Source organism: Panthera leo, assembly GCF_018350215.1.
Source record: "Panthera leo isolate Ple1 chromosome Y unlocalized genomic scaffold, P.leo_Ple1_pat1.1 chrY_random_Un_scaffold_85, whole genome shotgun sequence".
In the NCBI taxonomy this organism is placed as follows: domain Eukaryota; kingdom Metazoa; phylum Chordata; class Mammalia; order Carnivora; family Felidae; genus Panthera; species Panthera leo.
Window position 1 is genome coordinate 251,219 of NW_024962239.1, and position 16,029 is coordinate 267,247.

General features: G+C 44.6%; 1 protein-coding gene across 1 annotated transcript; it reads right to left on the bottom strand.

Moving 5' to 3' along the window:
• Positions 1-349: 349 nt before the first annotated feature.
• LOC122212878 (coiled-coil domain-containing protein 71L-like) lies at positions 350-1,462 on the bottom strand. The gene has a single exon (XM_042926857.1). The coding sequence runs from the start codon at positions 1,451-1,453 to the stop codon at positions 509-511; it is 945 nt and encodes a 314-aa protein (XP_042782791.1). The 5' UTR covers positions 1,454-1,462; the 3' UTR covers positions 350-508.
• Between the last annotated feature and the right edge of the window lie 14,567 nt (positions 1,463-16,029).

Here is a 16,029-nt window from a genome sequence, read left to right on the forward strand (position 1 = left end):
TTCAGTATAAAATCTTTAGAAACGTCTGAAGAATGTGTACACAGTTGAACTTTGAATCTTTTGGTTTGTAATCACCGAGCCCATGACATTCAAAGCCATACAAATCCTTACATTACTAACAGTGATATGCTTGAATTTCTTAGAAATTCTTAGAAAATACCCTTGGTCAAAGCATTGGAATCCAGTTAAAACTCGGAAAGGTGTGGGATTCAGAATACCCACGATTGCAATTGGTATTGAGAATACCAACTATTGCAACAACTTTCCACACATATTCGATCTTTCGTCCGGAAAGAGTGGCAGTCAAAAAAGGAAAGAAAGAAAGAAAATGAGGCTGGAGGAGTCGGAGGTGGGTGAACAGCAAGGAAATTCTAGCTTTATTACACAAGCATGGAACCAAATTCCTTTGGAGGGGGTGGGGGTGGAAGTCTGACGACTTCAGACCAATGAGGGAACAAGAGAGCACATGGATCTGCCCCTACAGTCCTGGAGACATCTCAATCTGGGGTTAGGAAGAAAGGGGACCTCCCTTGCGGTCCAGGGGTCTCCTCCCTCCGCAGACCCGGTGCTGGGAGGCAGCAGAGGGCACACCTGCCCCGGAGTCCCAAAAGGCGGCGCCGCATCCCTGGGGCGCTGGCCTGGACCGTCTGGTGCTTCTTCGCCCATAAAGTGCACTAGGGGACGCGATTCCTGCTGTCCCTGGTTCATCCCTCCAGGCACAACCCGTCCCGGGGCTGAGAGGTCGCGCGGCGGTGGCCTGCATCTCACGCCCAGGCACTGGGAAGCGGCGGAGTCTCACCACGGGTTCCAGGTTCACTCCCAGGACTTGGCGCGCCTGGCGCCGCGCTTCTGCCAGGCTGCTCTCGACCCACACGTCGCCGACTACGCGGATGGTGGGGAAGGTGGTCAACGTCGGGGTGGCCGCCCTCCCACTCTCCTCCAGGGTGCGGCCCCTGGAGCAGGGCCCGGGTGCCGCGGGCTTACGGGGGCTGCTGTCCTCGCGGGACGGTGGCGGCGGGGGCGGCACCTTCCTCTGGCCGACCGCCACCTTGCGGGCTCCGTGGCGCCTCCGCCTGGCAGCTGGCCGGCGCGTCTGGAGGCGGGCCTCGGGGGGCTGGTGCCGGGGGTCCGGGACCAGGGCCAGGAGGGAGGAGTAGCCGAAGACGTCCTTGCTGCGCAGGATGTGGGGGGAGAACTGGTGCTTGAGGCTGCAGAGGTAGCTCCAGAGCTCCGCGTCTGAGCTCATGAACTCCGTGCTGCCGGGCAGGAATAGCTTGAAAGCGTCGATCAGCGCCTTGGTGCTGTTGGCCAGCGACAGTCGCGACGGTTGCCACCGCATGTACACCACCTTCTCCTCAGGCGCCTCCAGCGCGGCCCCTCCTGCAGCGCTAGAGGCTCCTCCCCCGGCGGCCAGGGCCAGGGCCTCCCCGGGCCGGCGCCGCCTCCTCTTCATGCTGCTCAGGATGTGAGGCCGCTAGGGGCCGCCCGCGCTTGCCAGGTCTCGCGGCCGCCGCAGGGCCCTGATGAATTTCCTACCATGAAGCCAAATCAGGCGGCAGGCTGTGAGAGTTACACCGCAGTTGCTAGGAGACCAGGCGCTTTGTGAGGTCACAATGTCTGCATATCTTATCACGGTGGGCTGCCCAAAGCTGCCTTAGGTTTGGCTGTGTTTAAGATTATGCCCTTGAGAAAGACCTGTACCTAATCTTACCTGAGAAGGCCCATAATTCTTCACGAGTTCAAGAGGGTTGTCTTAGAGGTGAATGCACGGGTGCTTCAGCCTCCATTAATTCCATCTAACATGAAATGACACTTAGCGGTGGACAGTACACACACCTTGCAATCAAACACGACTCTAAGAGGGTTTTAGCTAATTAAATGCCTTGTCATGCAACGCACTGAAAGCCAAATTGAAATAACTACTCTACCCTTTCAAAGAATACCGATATACTGTGCCTTGCTTAGGGTTCCATACGTGTGTTGCTACAGCTCACAGTTCACGAAGCTGTTCTTCACAGCAGCAGCAAACAGTTTGCCTAGTTAGTATCCATGCTCACTTTCATGCAGCCTAGGGAAGACCGAGTCATTGTGTGCTTAAGAGCAAAGCGTCAACGAATTCTGTGTGAGTGGCCAGTAGGGCATTCAGTGCCACTAAAACCTATTCACTACCTACCAATTCATGATATTTCAGGTAAGTCATACACAAAGTAGTAAGAGACCGTATGGGATTCCAAGGGTAGAAAACGTGTTACACCGTCCGTGTAAGGGCTTTTGAAAGCAGCCAGCATAGTCCATCCATCATCACCACATACACAATTCATTCACAAAATACTACAAGGACCACCTACCATGATCAAGTGAAATACACTTCCGCATGAAAGGACGACTCCAAACTATGTGAATCACTAAGAGTGATAAGTCATGGTAACAATCAGAAGAGAAACTTGCCAAGGTCAACGTGATACATGTGACAGGCCTCTGTCTTTATTCAGCTCCTTTTCTTAAACACACAAACAAAACTTTCATCTACGCAGCTTAAGCTACTACTACCTCACGCTCATAAAGTGCTGAAAATGGAAAGCTATCCTCATATTCAGTAAGAGCAACCCCTGAATTTTTTTTTATTAAATGTAATTTATTTTCAAATTGGTTTCCACGCAACACCCAGTGTTCATCCCAACAGGTGCCCTCCTCAATGCCCGTCACCCACTTTCCCCTCTCCCCAACCCCACGTCAACCCTCAGTCTGCTTTCAGTATTGAAGAGTCTCTTATGGTTTGCCTCCCTCCCTCTCTATAACTTTTTCCCCCCATCACCTCCCCCATGGTCTTCTGCTGAGTTTCTCCGGATCCACACATGGATGAAAACATATGGTATCTGTCTTTCTCTGCCTGACTTATTTCACGTAGCATAATACCCCCCAGTTCCATCCACGTTGCCACAAATGGCCAGATTTCATTCTTTCTCATGGCCAAGTAGTATTCCATTGTATATACATAAACCACAACTTCTTTATCCACTTGTCAGTTGATGGACAGCTAGGCTCTTTCCATAGTTGGCTGTTGTTGAAAGTAGTGCTATAAACATTGGGGTACATGTGCCCCTATGTCTCAGCACTCCTGTACCCCTTGGTAAATTCCTAGCAGTGCTATTGCTGGGTCTTCGGGTAGATCAATTTTTAATGATTTGAGGAACCTCCACACTGTTTTCCAGAGCGTCTGCACCAGGTTGCATTCCCACCAACAGTGCAAGAGGGTTCCTGTTTCTCCACATCCTCAACAGCATCCATAGTCTTCTAATTTGCTCATTGTAGCCACTCTGACTGGCATGAGGTGGGATCTCAGTGTGGTTTTGATTTGGATTTCCCTGACGAGGAGTGCTGTTGAGCATCTTTTCATGTGTCTCTTGACAATCTGGATGTCTTTTTTAGAACAGTGTCTGTTCAAGTCTTCTGCCCGTTTCTTCACTGGATTATTTGTTTCCCAGGTATGGAGTTGGTGAGTTCTTTTGATAGGTTTTGGATACTCACCAATTATCCAGTATGACTTTTGCACACATCTTTTCCCATTCGGTCAGTTGCCTTTTAGTTTTGTTGATTGTTTCCTTCACTGTGGAGAAGATTTTTATTTCAATTAGGTCCCGATGGTTCATTTTTGCTTTTAGTTCCCTTGCCTCTGGAGATGTGTCAACTAAGAACTTGCTGACGCTGAGGCCAAAAACGATTTTTCCTGCTTTCTCCTCAAGGGTTTGATGGTTTCCTGTCTCACATTCATGTCCTTCATTCATTGTGAGTTTATTTTTGTGAGTGGTGTAAGAAAGTGGTCTAGTTTCATTCTTCTGCATGTTGCTGTCCACTTCTCTCAGCACCATTTGTTAAAGAGACTGTCTTTTTATCCATTGGATATTCTTTCCTGCTCTGTCAAAGATTAGTTGGCCATAGGTATGTGGGTCCAATTCTGGGGTCTCTATTCTATGCCATTAAGTCTATGTATTTGTTTCTGTACCAATACCATGCTGTCTTGATGGTTATAGCTTTGTGGTAGTGGCTAAAGTCTGGCATTGTGGTGCCTCTCACTTTGGTTTTCTTCTTCAATATTACTTTGGCTATTCAGGGTCTTTTGTGTTTCCATACACATTTTATGATTGCTTGTTCCAGCTTGGAGAAGAATGCCGGTGCAATGTGATTGGGGCTGCATATAATGTGAGGACTGCGTTGGGTCGTATTGACATGTCGTCAATATTTATTCTTCCAATCCACGAGCATGGGAGGTTTTTCGCTTTCTCTGTATCTTCTTCAATTTCCTTCACAAGCTTTCTATATTTTTCAGTATACAGATCTTTACATCTTTGGTTAGGTTTATTCCTAGGTATTTTTTGACTCTTGGAGCATTGTAAATTGGCAAGGTTTTCTTCCTTTTCGTGGCCGAATAATATTCCACTTTGAGTGTGTGTGTGTGTGTGTGTGTGTGTGTGTGTGTGTGTGTGTGAGTGAGTGTGTGTGTAATGCTTGAGAGAGAGAGAGAGACAGAGAGACAGAGAGACAGAGAGAATGTGTGTCTGCCTGTGGAGCATATTTTCTTCATCTACTCATGCATTTATAGGCACTTAGATTGCTTCCATGTCTTGACTATTGTGAATAATGCTGCAACGAATATGGGGTGCAGATATCTCTTCCAGATAGTGATTCTGTTTCCTTTGGGTATATACCCAGAAGTCGAATTTCTGGATCATGTGGAAATACTATTTTTAACTTTCTGAGGAAACTCCATGTTGTACTGGTAATGGCTCCATGGTAACAGCTGTACCAATCTATATTTCCACCAGTAGTGCACGAGGGGTCTTCCCATTTCTCTACACCTTTGCCAACACTCGTTATCTCTTGTAATTTTGATGATGGTCTGTCTACTCAGTGTGAGGTGATATCTCATTGTGGTTTCCCACGATGTGCATTTCCCTGATGTTTAGTGGTAGTGACCACTGTTTTATGCATCTGTTGGTTATTTGCAAGGCTTCTTTGTAACAATATCTATTCAGGTCCTTTGCCCATTTTTAAAGGGGATGTTGATGATGAGGATGATGAGGATTTTGCTATTGGGTTGTATGAGTTTCTGAAATATTTTGGATATTAACCCCTTATTTGGGACATGGTTTGCAACTATTTTCTCCCATTCTGTACGTTGCCTTTTCATTTTGCTGATCATTTCTATTGCTGTGCAGAAACTTTTTAGTTTGATATGGTGCCGCTTTTTTAAATTTTTGCTTTTGTTGCTTATGCTTTTGGTGTCACATGCAAAATAGCCTTGCCAAGACCAATGTCAAGGAGCTTTTCTCTTATGTTTTCTTCTAGGAGTTTATGGTTTCAGATCTTAAACTGAAGTCTTTGTAATCTATTTCCAGCTACTTTTTGTGAATGGGATAAGATAGGAATCCTAACTTCATTCTTTTGCATGAAAATATCCGGTTTTCTCAATACCATTTATTGAAGATGCTATCTTTCTCCATTGAGTATTCTTTGCTCCATTGTCACATATTATTACTTGACAGTATATGCATGGGTCTATTCTTAGACTCTCAATTCTTTTTTTTTTTCCTTGGAGTTTATTTATTTATTTTAAGACAGAGGAAGCACGAATTGGGGAGGGGAAGAGAGAGAGGGAGAGTGAGGGAGAATCCCAAAGAGGCCCCACAACACTGTCAGTACAGAGCCCAGTGCATGGCTCAAACTTACAAAACCCGAGCTGATCGTGACCCAAGACGAAACCAAGAGTCAGGCGCTTAACCGACTGAGCCACTCAGGCACCCCATGGGCTCTCAGTTCTGTTCTGTTGGTCTATGTGTCTGATTTTGTTTTGTTTTTGTTTTGCCAGTATGATACCGTTTTGATTACTATAGCTTTGTAACAGTTTGAAATACGGAAGTGTGATGACTCCATTTTTTTTTTCCTTTCTCAAAATTGCTTTGGCTTTCTGGGTGTTTGTGATTCTATGTGAATTTAGGATTGTTTTCTTTATTTCTGTGAAAAATGTCATTGGAATTTTGGTAGGAATATCAGTGAATCTGCACATTGTTTTAACTACTATGGGCACTAACAATATTCTTCCCATCCATGAACATGGGCTATCTTTCCATTTCTTCACGTTTTCTTCAGTCTCTTTCACCAATATCTTATAGTTTCCAGTACACAGATCTTTCACCTCTTTGGTTAAATTTATTGCTAAGTACTTTATTGTGTTTGATCCTATTATAAATGGGATTATTTTCTTTTTCAGACACATTGTTGTTAGTGTATAAAAATGTAATTGATTTTTGTGTGTCAATTTCGTATCCTTCAACTTTACTGAATTTAGTTTGAAGAGATTTTTGATGGAGTCTTCAGGGTTTCCTATAGGTAAGATGATGTTATCTGAGAGACAAACTATCTTCTGATTTATAAACATTGTATTTCTTTTTCTTGACTAATTGCTCTGGCTAGGATTTCAGTACTAGGTTTAATGTAAGCATCTTTGTCTTGTTCCTGATCTTACGGAAAAGCTTTCAGCTTTTCACCATTGTATGATGTTAGATGTGGGTTTATCATATATGGCTTTTATTTCGATGAAGTTCATCCCCTCCAAATCTAATTTGTTGAGAGTTTTTATCATGAAGCGATGTTGAATCTTGTCAAATGCTTCATCTGTGTCTGTTGAGATGAGCATATGGCTTTTATCCTTTATCCTGTTAATACAGTGTAACACCTTTGTCGATTTGTACATAGCGAACCATCGTTGTCTCCCAAGGATAATCCCCACTTGATCTTGGTGTATGGCTGAGAAGGGCTGGCCATTTCAAGGTACACAGCTGGGACTGAGGTCTATGGGCCTCTTAGCCAGTGCAGATATGGGTGTAACTTCTCCCAGAGACCTTGACGTATGGGACTGGTGACAGGAGAGATGGCAGATGGCGTGATAGCTGAGCCTGCAGGGGCATATACCTGTTTCTGGGTATATAGTTGAGACTGCAGTCAGTGAGTCAGCAACCTGGCTATGGGCCTCCATTCTCAAAATAGCGCTTGGACGGCATAGGGTTTCAGAATTTCCTACCTGGATCCCAAAGCTCCCAGAAAAGCACTGTTGTCTGTGGATAGATGCCAGGTTTTTATTGCTGAGCGGGGGGGTGGGGGGGTGTGGATATGAACAGGGGACCTCCTGTGCTACCATCTTGCTGATGTCATTCTCTCAGCCTGGTTTTTAAGAGTCAGCACTGGCAAGCCCTAGATAAGCATGCTAAGGGAAGTTTAGAGGCAACTTCAGATAGATGTGGTTACTTCCCAGAATTCAGGAGGTTCTGTGAGCAAAGACCAGGCTTCATAACTTGTGTTTGTCATGAATATAACACAAGTGGCTCCTAACTGCTCCATTTTTTAGGACTCACTAACTCCCATTATTATCCAGCTGACAACAGAAGGACCTGTTTCTTGTTTGACCACAGAGGCCAATCTTTACTAGATCAGGCTTCAGGAAGGAAATAGACCACAAACTGGCAAAACAGAAGAATCAACAGAGATATTGTCCAGAGAGCGGCACATCGAGGAACCCCTGGGCTAGTGATAATGGAAGAACCATTTCCATCCCAGGACCTGAAGGAGTGGGGGAGGGGGCAGTTACAGGGCTCCATGGAGGAGAGCTGTAGGCAGCCACGGCAGAAGTGAGAGCTTCAGAAGGAGGACGAAGCCAGCTTGCAACCGTGGAGCAGAGCGGAAACCAGAGGAATAAGTAACTCAACCATTCTTCCTCTTCAGCTGGGCTCTCTCGTACATGGACCAAAGCCAGCTACCAGCCCCTCTGTACTTACAGCACCTCCCCAGCAACTTTCTCAGCCAGCATCTGATGGTTCCAGGGAAAGTCCCAGGGAAGCTTTGCATTGGCCAGGATTGAGCCAGTAGGAGACCACATTCTGAGTGGCTAAGTCTGGTGTGCAAAGGGCTTCAGGCTAGAAAGAGAAGTTCTAATGCCAGAAGAATGAAGACAGGGAAGGGAACCGAGGGGGATTATATCCATTGACATCCACTGTACTTGTTCTTCTCAGACAGACCAATGCTCTGCCCTCCACACATCAGCAGCATTTTGCAATTACATTCTCCGGAAGGGTTAAGGTCCTCCTCTGTTTCCTTAAAGTGGGATTAAATCAGGCTCCTTTCATGTTTATCAAAACTTCACGGAAAGCTTGGAGGGACCAAAGTTGAAAGAAGGCTGTGATCTGAAGCCAGGTCCACCATAGCCGCGGGTCCCTGCTAGATGTGCTTCTCTTTAACCCTCAACCTGATACCATGTTTCTGCATCCAGTGCACCAGTCCCAGGACCCACCTCTTGCCTGCCATCAACCGCAGCATTTTGGGATCAGCAGAAAGAATGCTGCCCGCTTCCCCCTAGCCCCCCACACAAAGTCCTAGACTCCTCTCCCACATTACACTCCCAGCTCAAAGGTGAGTTCCATGCACAGCAGTGACACACTTCACATTATCACGCAAGGCTATTTCACATCTCCTTAGTTAGAACCTCTCCATTCCCAAATAGGGGTTTGACTTCTCCTTTGTAAAATCAAAGGGCTCATTGAAATGCTTTGGTTTGTTTTGTTTTTTGGAAATAAAGAGCAGTCTTCCTTTCCAAAGATGGTTCAGAAAATTGCTGAGAGATTTAAAATAGCAGCATGTCCCCACTCCCACCCATCAAGTATTAAAAAATATGAGGGTCTAGACTCAGAGTATCCAATTTACACAAGGATACATTAAAATCAAAATGCTTTATTGCAAAAATCTGCTTCCTGCTGGGAAAAGTTGACCTGCCATGTGTCAAGGGGGAAAATTCTAGAGAGACACCACAATTTTCCCTATGCATAGGGAATCATAGCTGGACCTCAGGGAGCTACAGGTCAGGAGCTCTGTCAGTTTGGCAAAATGCATTCTTTTTTCCTCTACCCACATCTGGAGCTACCTTGTAATCAGTCCCTCCTGAGTCCCGTTCTCATGTTTTCTTTTCTTTTGTTTTTAAGGTTTCTAATAGATGAGTTCTCTGCCACCCCCAGCCAAGTCCTTGCAGCTTCCATAATCACAGAGGTAGGAGATGAAAACAGAGGAGATTTTGTTCTGAGGTTGGGCGTGCATCTCTGGCAGTAGGGGACATTTTGCCCAACAGAGATTTAATTGCTACCTTTGCATTCTGAAGATAATGCTACTCCATTATCTGTTATTGTTATAAACATTTTATGATTTTAAAGAAAATCTTTCCTCTTCTTTTTTTTTAATGTGCCTATGCTCAGATTTCCTTGTTGTCACTTTTATTTGGGGAATGTTTACAACTTCCTCTGGAACTGCTGATTGTCAGTGAGGAAACCAATTGAGATCAATATGGGCGTGAAGTATTGATCTACAAGTGGGGGCAATCCGTGGTACAGACCTCCAGGTGCTACCATGTCAATGCAGTGGCCCCCCCACCCCAACTCCCGATTCCTCCCCAAGATGCCAGGACATCCAGCCTGCCTCCTGTCAAAGCCGCACAGTGCCAGCGTCTGATTGTCCCCATTTCTGGGTTATGCCGAGCACACTGGGAGGCTGTGATGCTTTCAGCAAGGGGATGGGCCTGCTTCAAACCATTTCAGAAGTTCCTCCTGGGTCCCTGCTCTTTGTGCACAGCCATAGGTCCCAGTAGACAGCCAAAGAACTCTCTGATGAGCACTCTTTGTTGGAGAGTTATTGACTTTCTATTCATGATACTGAGCGCAGGTCCAGTGAGCAACTAAGTGTAAGGCAGAGACCGATTCTAAGGTGCTTCCCAGGCCCCAAGCATGTGGTCGCCATCTCTGTAGGGACCCAGGGAGGGGGCAGTGGGTGTGCTCGAATGTGGGCGAGCCGTGGGTGCAGGGTGGGCGTGAGAAGGAACATTGGATGCATGCGGCCACCTTGAGGGGGTGGGAGGAGCAGCCAAGTCTTCTATCCAGGCAGGTCTTTCTTTTAATCATGTATTGAGCACCTAGATACACCGGGTACCATTCTAGTATCAAGGCTACAAATGCAGCAGGGATTCATCAGGTTCCCAACTGTGAAGTGCACGGAATACCTAACACCCTTACTTTCTGGCCATCAAAGGAATGAACAAGCTGAGCCTTCATCCTTCCTGGTGAGAGGAAAATTCAGCCACACTTGTTCTTGGGGGTCAGCTTCTGTCAGGGTTTTGGAGAACTTCCCTTGTTGGAGGCTGTAGCCAGGCGTGGGGGACACTGCTCTGGCCACTGGTCACTAGGCCAGAGTGCTTGCGTCCCAGCATGAAGGTTCATGCTGTTTTATGCCCGTCCTGGACCGCAAGAGTCTTTGGCCAAGAGGTCTGCGGTGTGAAGCAGGGCGTACTGCACAGGTGTGCCCCTAAGATACAGCCAAGGCTGGGGCTGCTTCCAGAGCCCCCCTAGTCCCCTCCTCCCTGCCTTTCTGCTCCCAGAAGACACTTCTTTTCCTTTTTCCTGCAAATTCAATTCCATTTAAGCTTCTCCACCTCATCTTGTATTCTCCCTGCTCTCTGCCACTTCTAACACTTGCTGAGGTATTCCCTGCCCCGAGCCTTTGAACCTGCTATTTCTTTCTGTCATCAGTGCTGTTTTCCTTGGTTTAGCTCTGCCCTCCTAATTCTGATCTCATCTCAATATGATTTTCCAAAGGGCTTCCCTGGTCACTTGATTTTCATAGCCTTCAGTCATTGTCACTTCCTATCAGGCATGCTGTTGGCTTCTCTTTATAAAGGACACTGCCATCTTACTGTTTTTAAACTTCTTTGTTACAAGTCGTCCCAGCAGAATCATGCATTATCTCATTCCCCTGTGTCTTCTTCAGTGGCCATTTAGTACCCAATAATAGTGTGTGGACAAACCAGAATGTTCTTCTTCTACGCTAAGTAGAGCTCACTGAAGATTCCTACCTCCCTCCTCCAGAGTCCCTCTGATTGGGGTGGATTGACTAGAATAGGGCTTTTTTTTTCTTTTCTGGATCTCATTAATCTATCTCCAGCTTAAAAAAAAAAAAAAAACAAAAACAAGATACAATAAAAACATTGTTAACAAATTGGATTTAACATGTAATCTAGGAATTTAAATAAAACATATAATAATCAATTTCCCTCCTCTAATCCTTTTAAACTAAATAATGCTGATCCTCAAATACCACTACCTAAAATCATCTTTTCCTTCCACCTCTTATCCCATCAAAAAATATCCTTGCAGAACTATTTTATATTTCCCTCTCATCACATATTTACAAAAGAATTCCCTCCCAACATTTTTATTTCTATAAACTATCCAAACATTCCCCTCCACCCCCATAAATTCTTCTACACCTTCTCCCCCTCCCCCTCATTCTTCTCCCTCATCCCATCATCCAACATTACCCAAATTCTCACCATCCCCCTTCATCTCCCCTTCACTTTCTCTCTCATCCTTACCCCCTTCCTCCTCAATGTCCACAAATCCCCTCAACCTCTCTCACCACCACCCCCTCCCCCCCACCCCTACATTTCACAACTCCACACCAATTCTCTATAAACCATCTTTAAATAACCCCACACTCTCCATATCTACCCAACTCTCACCACTACAATCCCTCCCCACATTACCATTCCTTCTCTTCCTACATATATTACTCCTATTCTTTAACACTATCCCTTTCCTTCATACATCCCCCCCCCCAAACCTCCCTATCTATTCTATTTCTATCCTATCCTTTTTAACTCCATCCCCCTTACATCCTCCTTCCCTATTAATTTCACCACCAAAAATAAAAAACCTATAACAATATTCACCTCCCATATCCAATCCAACCAACCCACCATATCCCCCCCCCCCCACATCCACTCTTTTCTACATCCATATCCTACCCCATATCTACCTACACATACCCATAAAATAACAATACACCCCTTCCAATACATACACACCACAACAACAATAAACATCTATCCCACTAACTACTCCTACCACCAAACAATACTCATTACTCCACCCAACATAAACAATACCATACATATACACATTACTCTAACAAAATTCATACATAATATTTTTTTCTCTTACCTTATCCCACCCCTTATTCCTTCTAATATCCATTCTATTCCTATACCAACATATTATATCACCCCTCTTCCACACACCCATCCAATCTCCTCCTCTTATCTCCCTTTTACATTTTCTCTTCTCACCCCCCCCCTCCTTATAATCAACATCCCCACCAAATCATAAAACTCCCCTACAACTTCCCCCTAAATAACACATTCATACAAACCCTATTATAATCAATCTAAAAAAATATAAAAAAAAACACACCCCCACCTACCCCCAACCCCAACACACTCCAACTATTCCCAAACCTTTATCCATTATATATATATATATATATATATATATATATATATATATATATACCCCCCCACTCTTCTTTCTCCTTATATATACACATTTCAAACCACTACTATAAACAATTAAACCCACCCCTATTTCCAATCTCCCCTTCCTTAAACATCCATCCTTAACTCCCATCTTCCCTCTATATTTCCCTACTCACAAATCACCCTCTCTTCCCCCCTCCCACCAAACACAAACACCTAAAACACCTATCATTTTTAAAACAATAAAACAATTCACATCTTTACAAACCTCCAAACAAAAACCCTACCCTCCACCAACAAAAAACCCCCAAAAAAAACAACAATCCATCAATTTATAAAACAACACCCTCACATCCCCCCAAACCCTTCCATTACAAACCCATTCAACTAAAAAACCCCTCATAACTCTTTCCTATCTACTCAACATATTTCCTAATACCCCACTCAATCAATAATCTTTCACATCCTCTAATTTTCTTAAATTTCATAATCTTTTAATTCTTCTTAATAATCCAATCCCCCCCACTCTCCATCAATAACCTCACCCAATAATTTCCCCACAAAAAACATACCTTACCACAACTTCTCATTTTTTCCTCCTTTCCTTATTTCACTTCAATCTTCATCCTTCTTATATTTCTATCCCAACTCACATCAAATACCACCTATACAATCCATTAATTAACTATTTCCTTACATCCAACCACCTTTTCCCTCTAATTTATAATTTTATCTTTACACCCCCCCCAAAACAAATTTTTTCCCCCAACCCAAATAATTTTTTATATCACCCCCTCCCCCTCTCTCCCCATCCCCCTTCCCCCTCTACACAAACCCCCCACAATTATAATCTATTTATTTCCAATATACCTCACTTCCCTTACACAACCATTCCTTCTCCTATCCCCCATATACCCCTTTCTCAAACTCAAAACTACCATTCTTATCACCAACCTCCTCTTAACATCCTTTATTAATCTATCCTTACATTTCCCCACCACAACACCCCTCATAAAACTAAAATACCCAACCCCCACCTTCATACTCGAACCCAACAAAATAAACCATCCCACATATCTATTCCTTCAAACATTTCAAACTACAAACCCCCCCCCCCCAATCCCCACCCCTCCCCACATCCCCACCCACCTACCCCCTAAAAATAAACATACATAAAACCATCCACAACCCCTCACACACCCCCACCAATAATCCAAATAAACACTTTCCTCCAATAACAACCCAACCTCACCCAAACCTATCACATCCACCCATCTCCCCCCAAAACACCATCTAATTCTTTCCTTTCCCTATACCCCTTAAAACCAAAAACCCCTAAAACCTATCACTTTCCCCCACCCTCATAACCTCAAACTAATCCCCCTCACCCCCTACCCCAAAAACCCCCCCTCATCTAATATATTAAACACTTAATTCCATAAACCTCTACCATTTTAACCATAATACTCCTAAACCTTTACAAATTACCCCTAACAACAACATTAACTAACCTTCTTAATATATCCTACCTCTCATTCCCACAAATTCAACCATACACAAAAAATACATACATCAATAACACCACCCCTCCCCCCTATAACCACCCCCCCATAACCCCTCTACCTACTCATAACCCCCCCCTTCCTCATATCCAATACCCCTTATACATCCCTCCAACATATCATCAATACCAACCCCCTATAACTTCAAAAAAATTTTTCACAAAATACAATATAAATACTCCTAATTTTCCTAAAACCTTCTCCCAAATCCCCTAAACACATAAATTCAATTCAAAAAATCTTTATCAATATTTCTTCCCCTTACATCTTCCCTCATACAATAACCCCCCATTAACACCTAACTTACTAAAATTAACCCCCATACACTTATCCCTCCCTTTAATCATCTATTATTTCAATCCTTAAATCATTATCTTCCATCCCCATATCCAACCCAACCCCCCTCATTTTCCCTTATTCTCTTCTTAAACCAAAACTCCCTACATTATAACCTTCTTTCAACAAATAAAAATATTAAACTCCCCCTTCTATTCTAATTTCAATATTACCTACTCAATCTATAATCACATATTATATACCATAACCCTTAACCATTTAACCCCCCCTATACCTTACATATATCCCTCATTTTATTTTCTATCAATTCATATACAACACAATCAACACCCACCCCCACCCCCCCACACCCCCAACCCCCTCCCCCCCCCCCCCTTCCCCCCTCTATTTTATCCTTTATTCTAATAAATCCTCTTCTAACCCCATTCTTTCTCCCTACCCCCTCCTACTTCCTATACCTCACTTATACTTCATAAATCTTCTTTCCCTATCTAACATCTCATACTCACCCTCATTTTTCTCCATATATTACACCCTTTTCCTAAATCATTATCTATCCCACTCTCCCAAACCATAAATATCAAACCTATCCCCCCTCTCACTCATCTCCTATTATTCATCCACCTTAAATCTAATCAACCCAAAAATCTTCCATTTCCATAAAACATCAAATCCATCTCTCCCATTTATATAAAACCCACCACCCAACCCACCCAAAAAAAAAAAACACAACACAAAACCTCTCACTCTCATCCCCATAACACCCCTCCCACCCCTCACCCCACCACCCACCCCAAATCCACCCTACCCCTCACCTAATTCCCCCAACTCAACACCCCCTACCACTAACACTCCCCACAACCCACCACCCCTATAACATCCCCCACCCCACACAAAACCCCCAACTACCAACCAAACCCACAAACCCCCCAAACCCAAAACAACCCCACAAAACAACAAACCACCAACCCCACAAAAACAAACAACACCACCCCCTCCACATCCAAATCTCAACCAAAACAAACACCCCAAAACCCCCACCCTAATTTTCACCTCTCCCCCCCCCCCACACACAAAAACCCAAACAACAAAACCAAACAACCACAACCACCCCCACTTACAATAACAATCTATTAACTTTCCACCCAAAACCCCCCTTCCACCATCACCCCCTCACCTTCTCAACCACCCACTCTCACAACCACTCACAAACACACCCCCCCAAATCCCATCCAAATCTACCAAAAAAAACTCCACAAAACCCAACCAAAAAAATCCACCACCCCAACCCCCACCTAAAACACCCCTTACATCCCACCCTTAACACATCTAACACCCCACCCCCCCACACCAAATCACCCCAAATAAAACATAACCCCCCAAACCCCAAAAAAACACAAAACAAAACATACCCCCCCTCACAATACACCATAAACACCCACCCCCCACACACCACCCCTATCACACCCCACCTACACCACCCCATAAACACAAAAACCCCACCCAATACAAAAATCAAAACACCTAACCACCACCCCCCACCCCCCACAACACTAAAACCAAATCACAAACCAACCCCAACCACACCCCCACCAACCCACCACCCAACACCCCCACCCAAAAACCACAACCTCCATCCACCACCCCCAAAAAACCAACCACCCAACACCCTAAACCCCACCACACCCCATACACCCCACCCCCCCCCCCCCCTCCCCCACCTCCAAAAACAATTCTAACTTTAAAAACACAAAACAAAACACCCCCACCCCC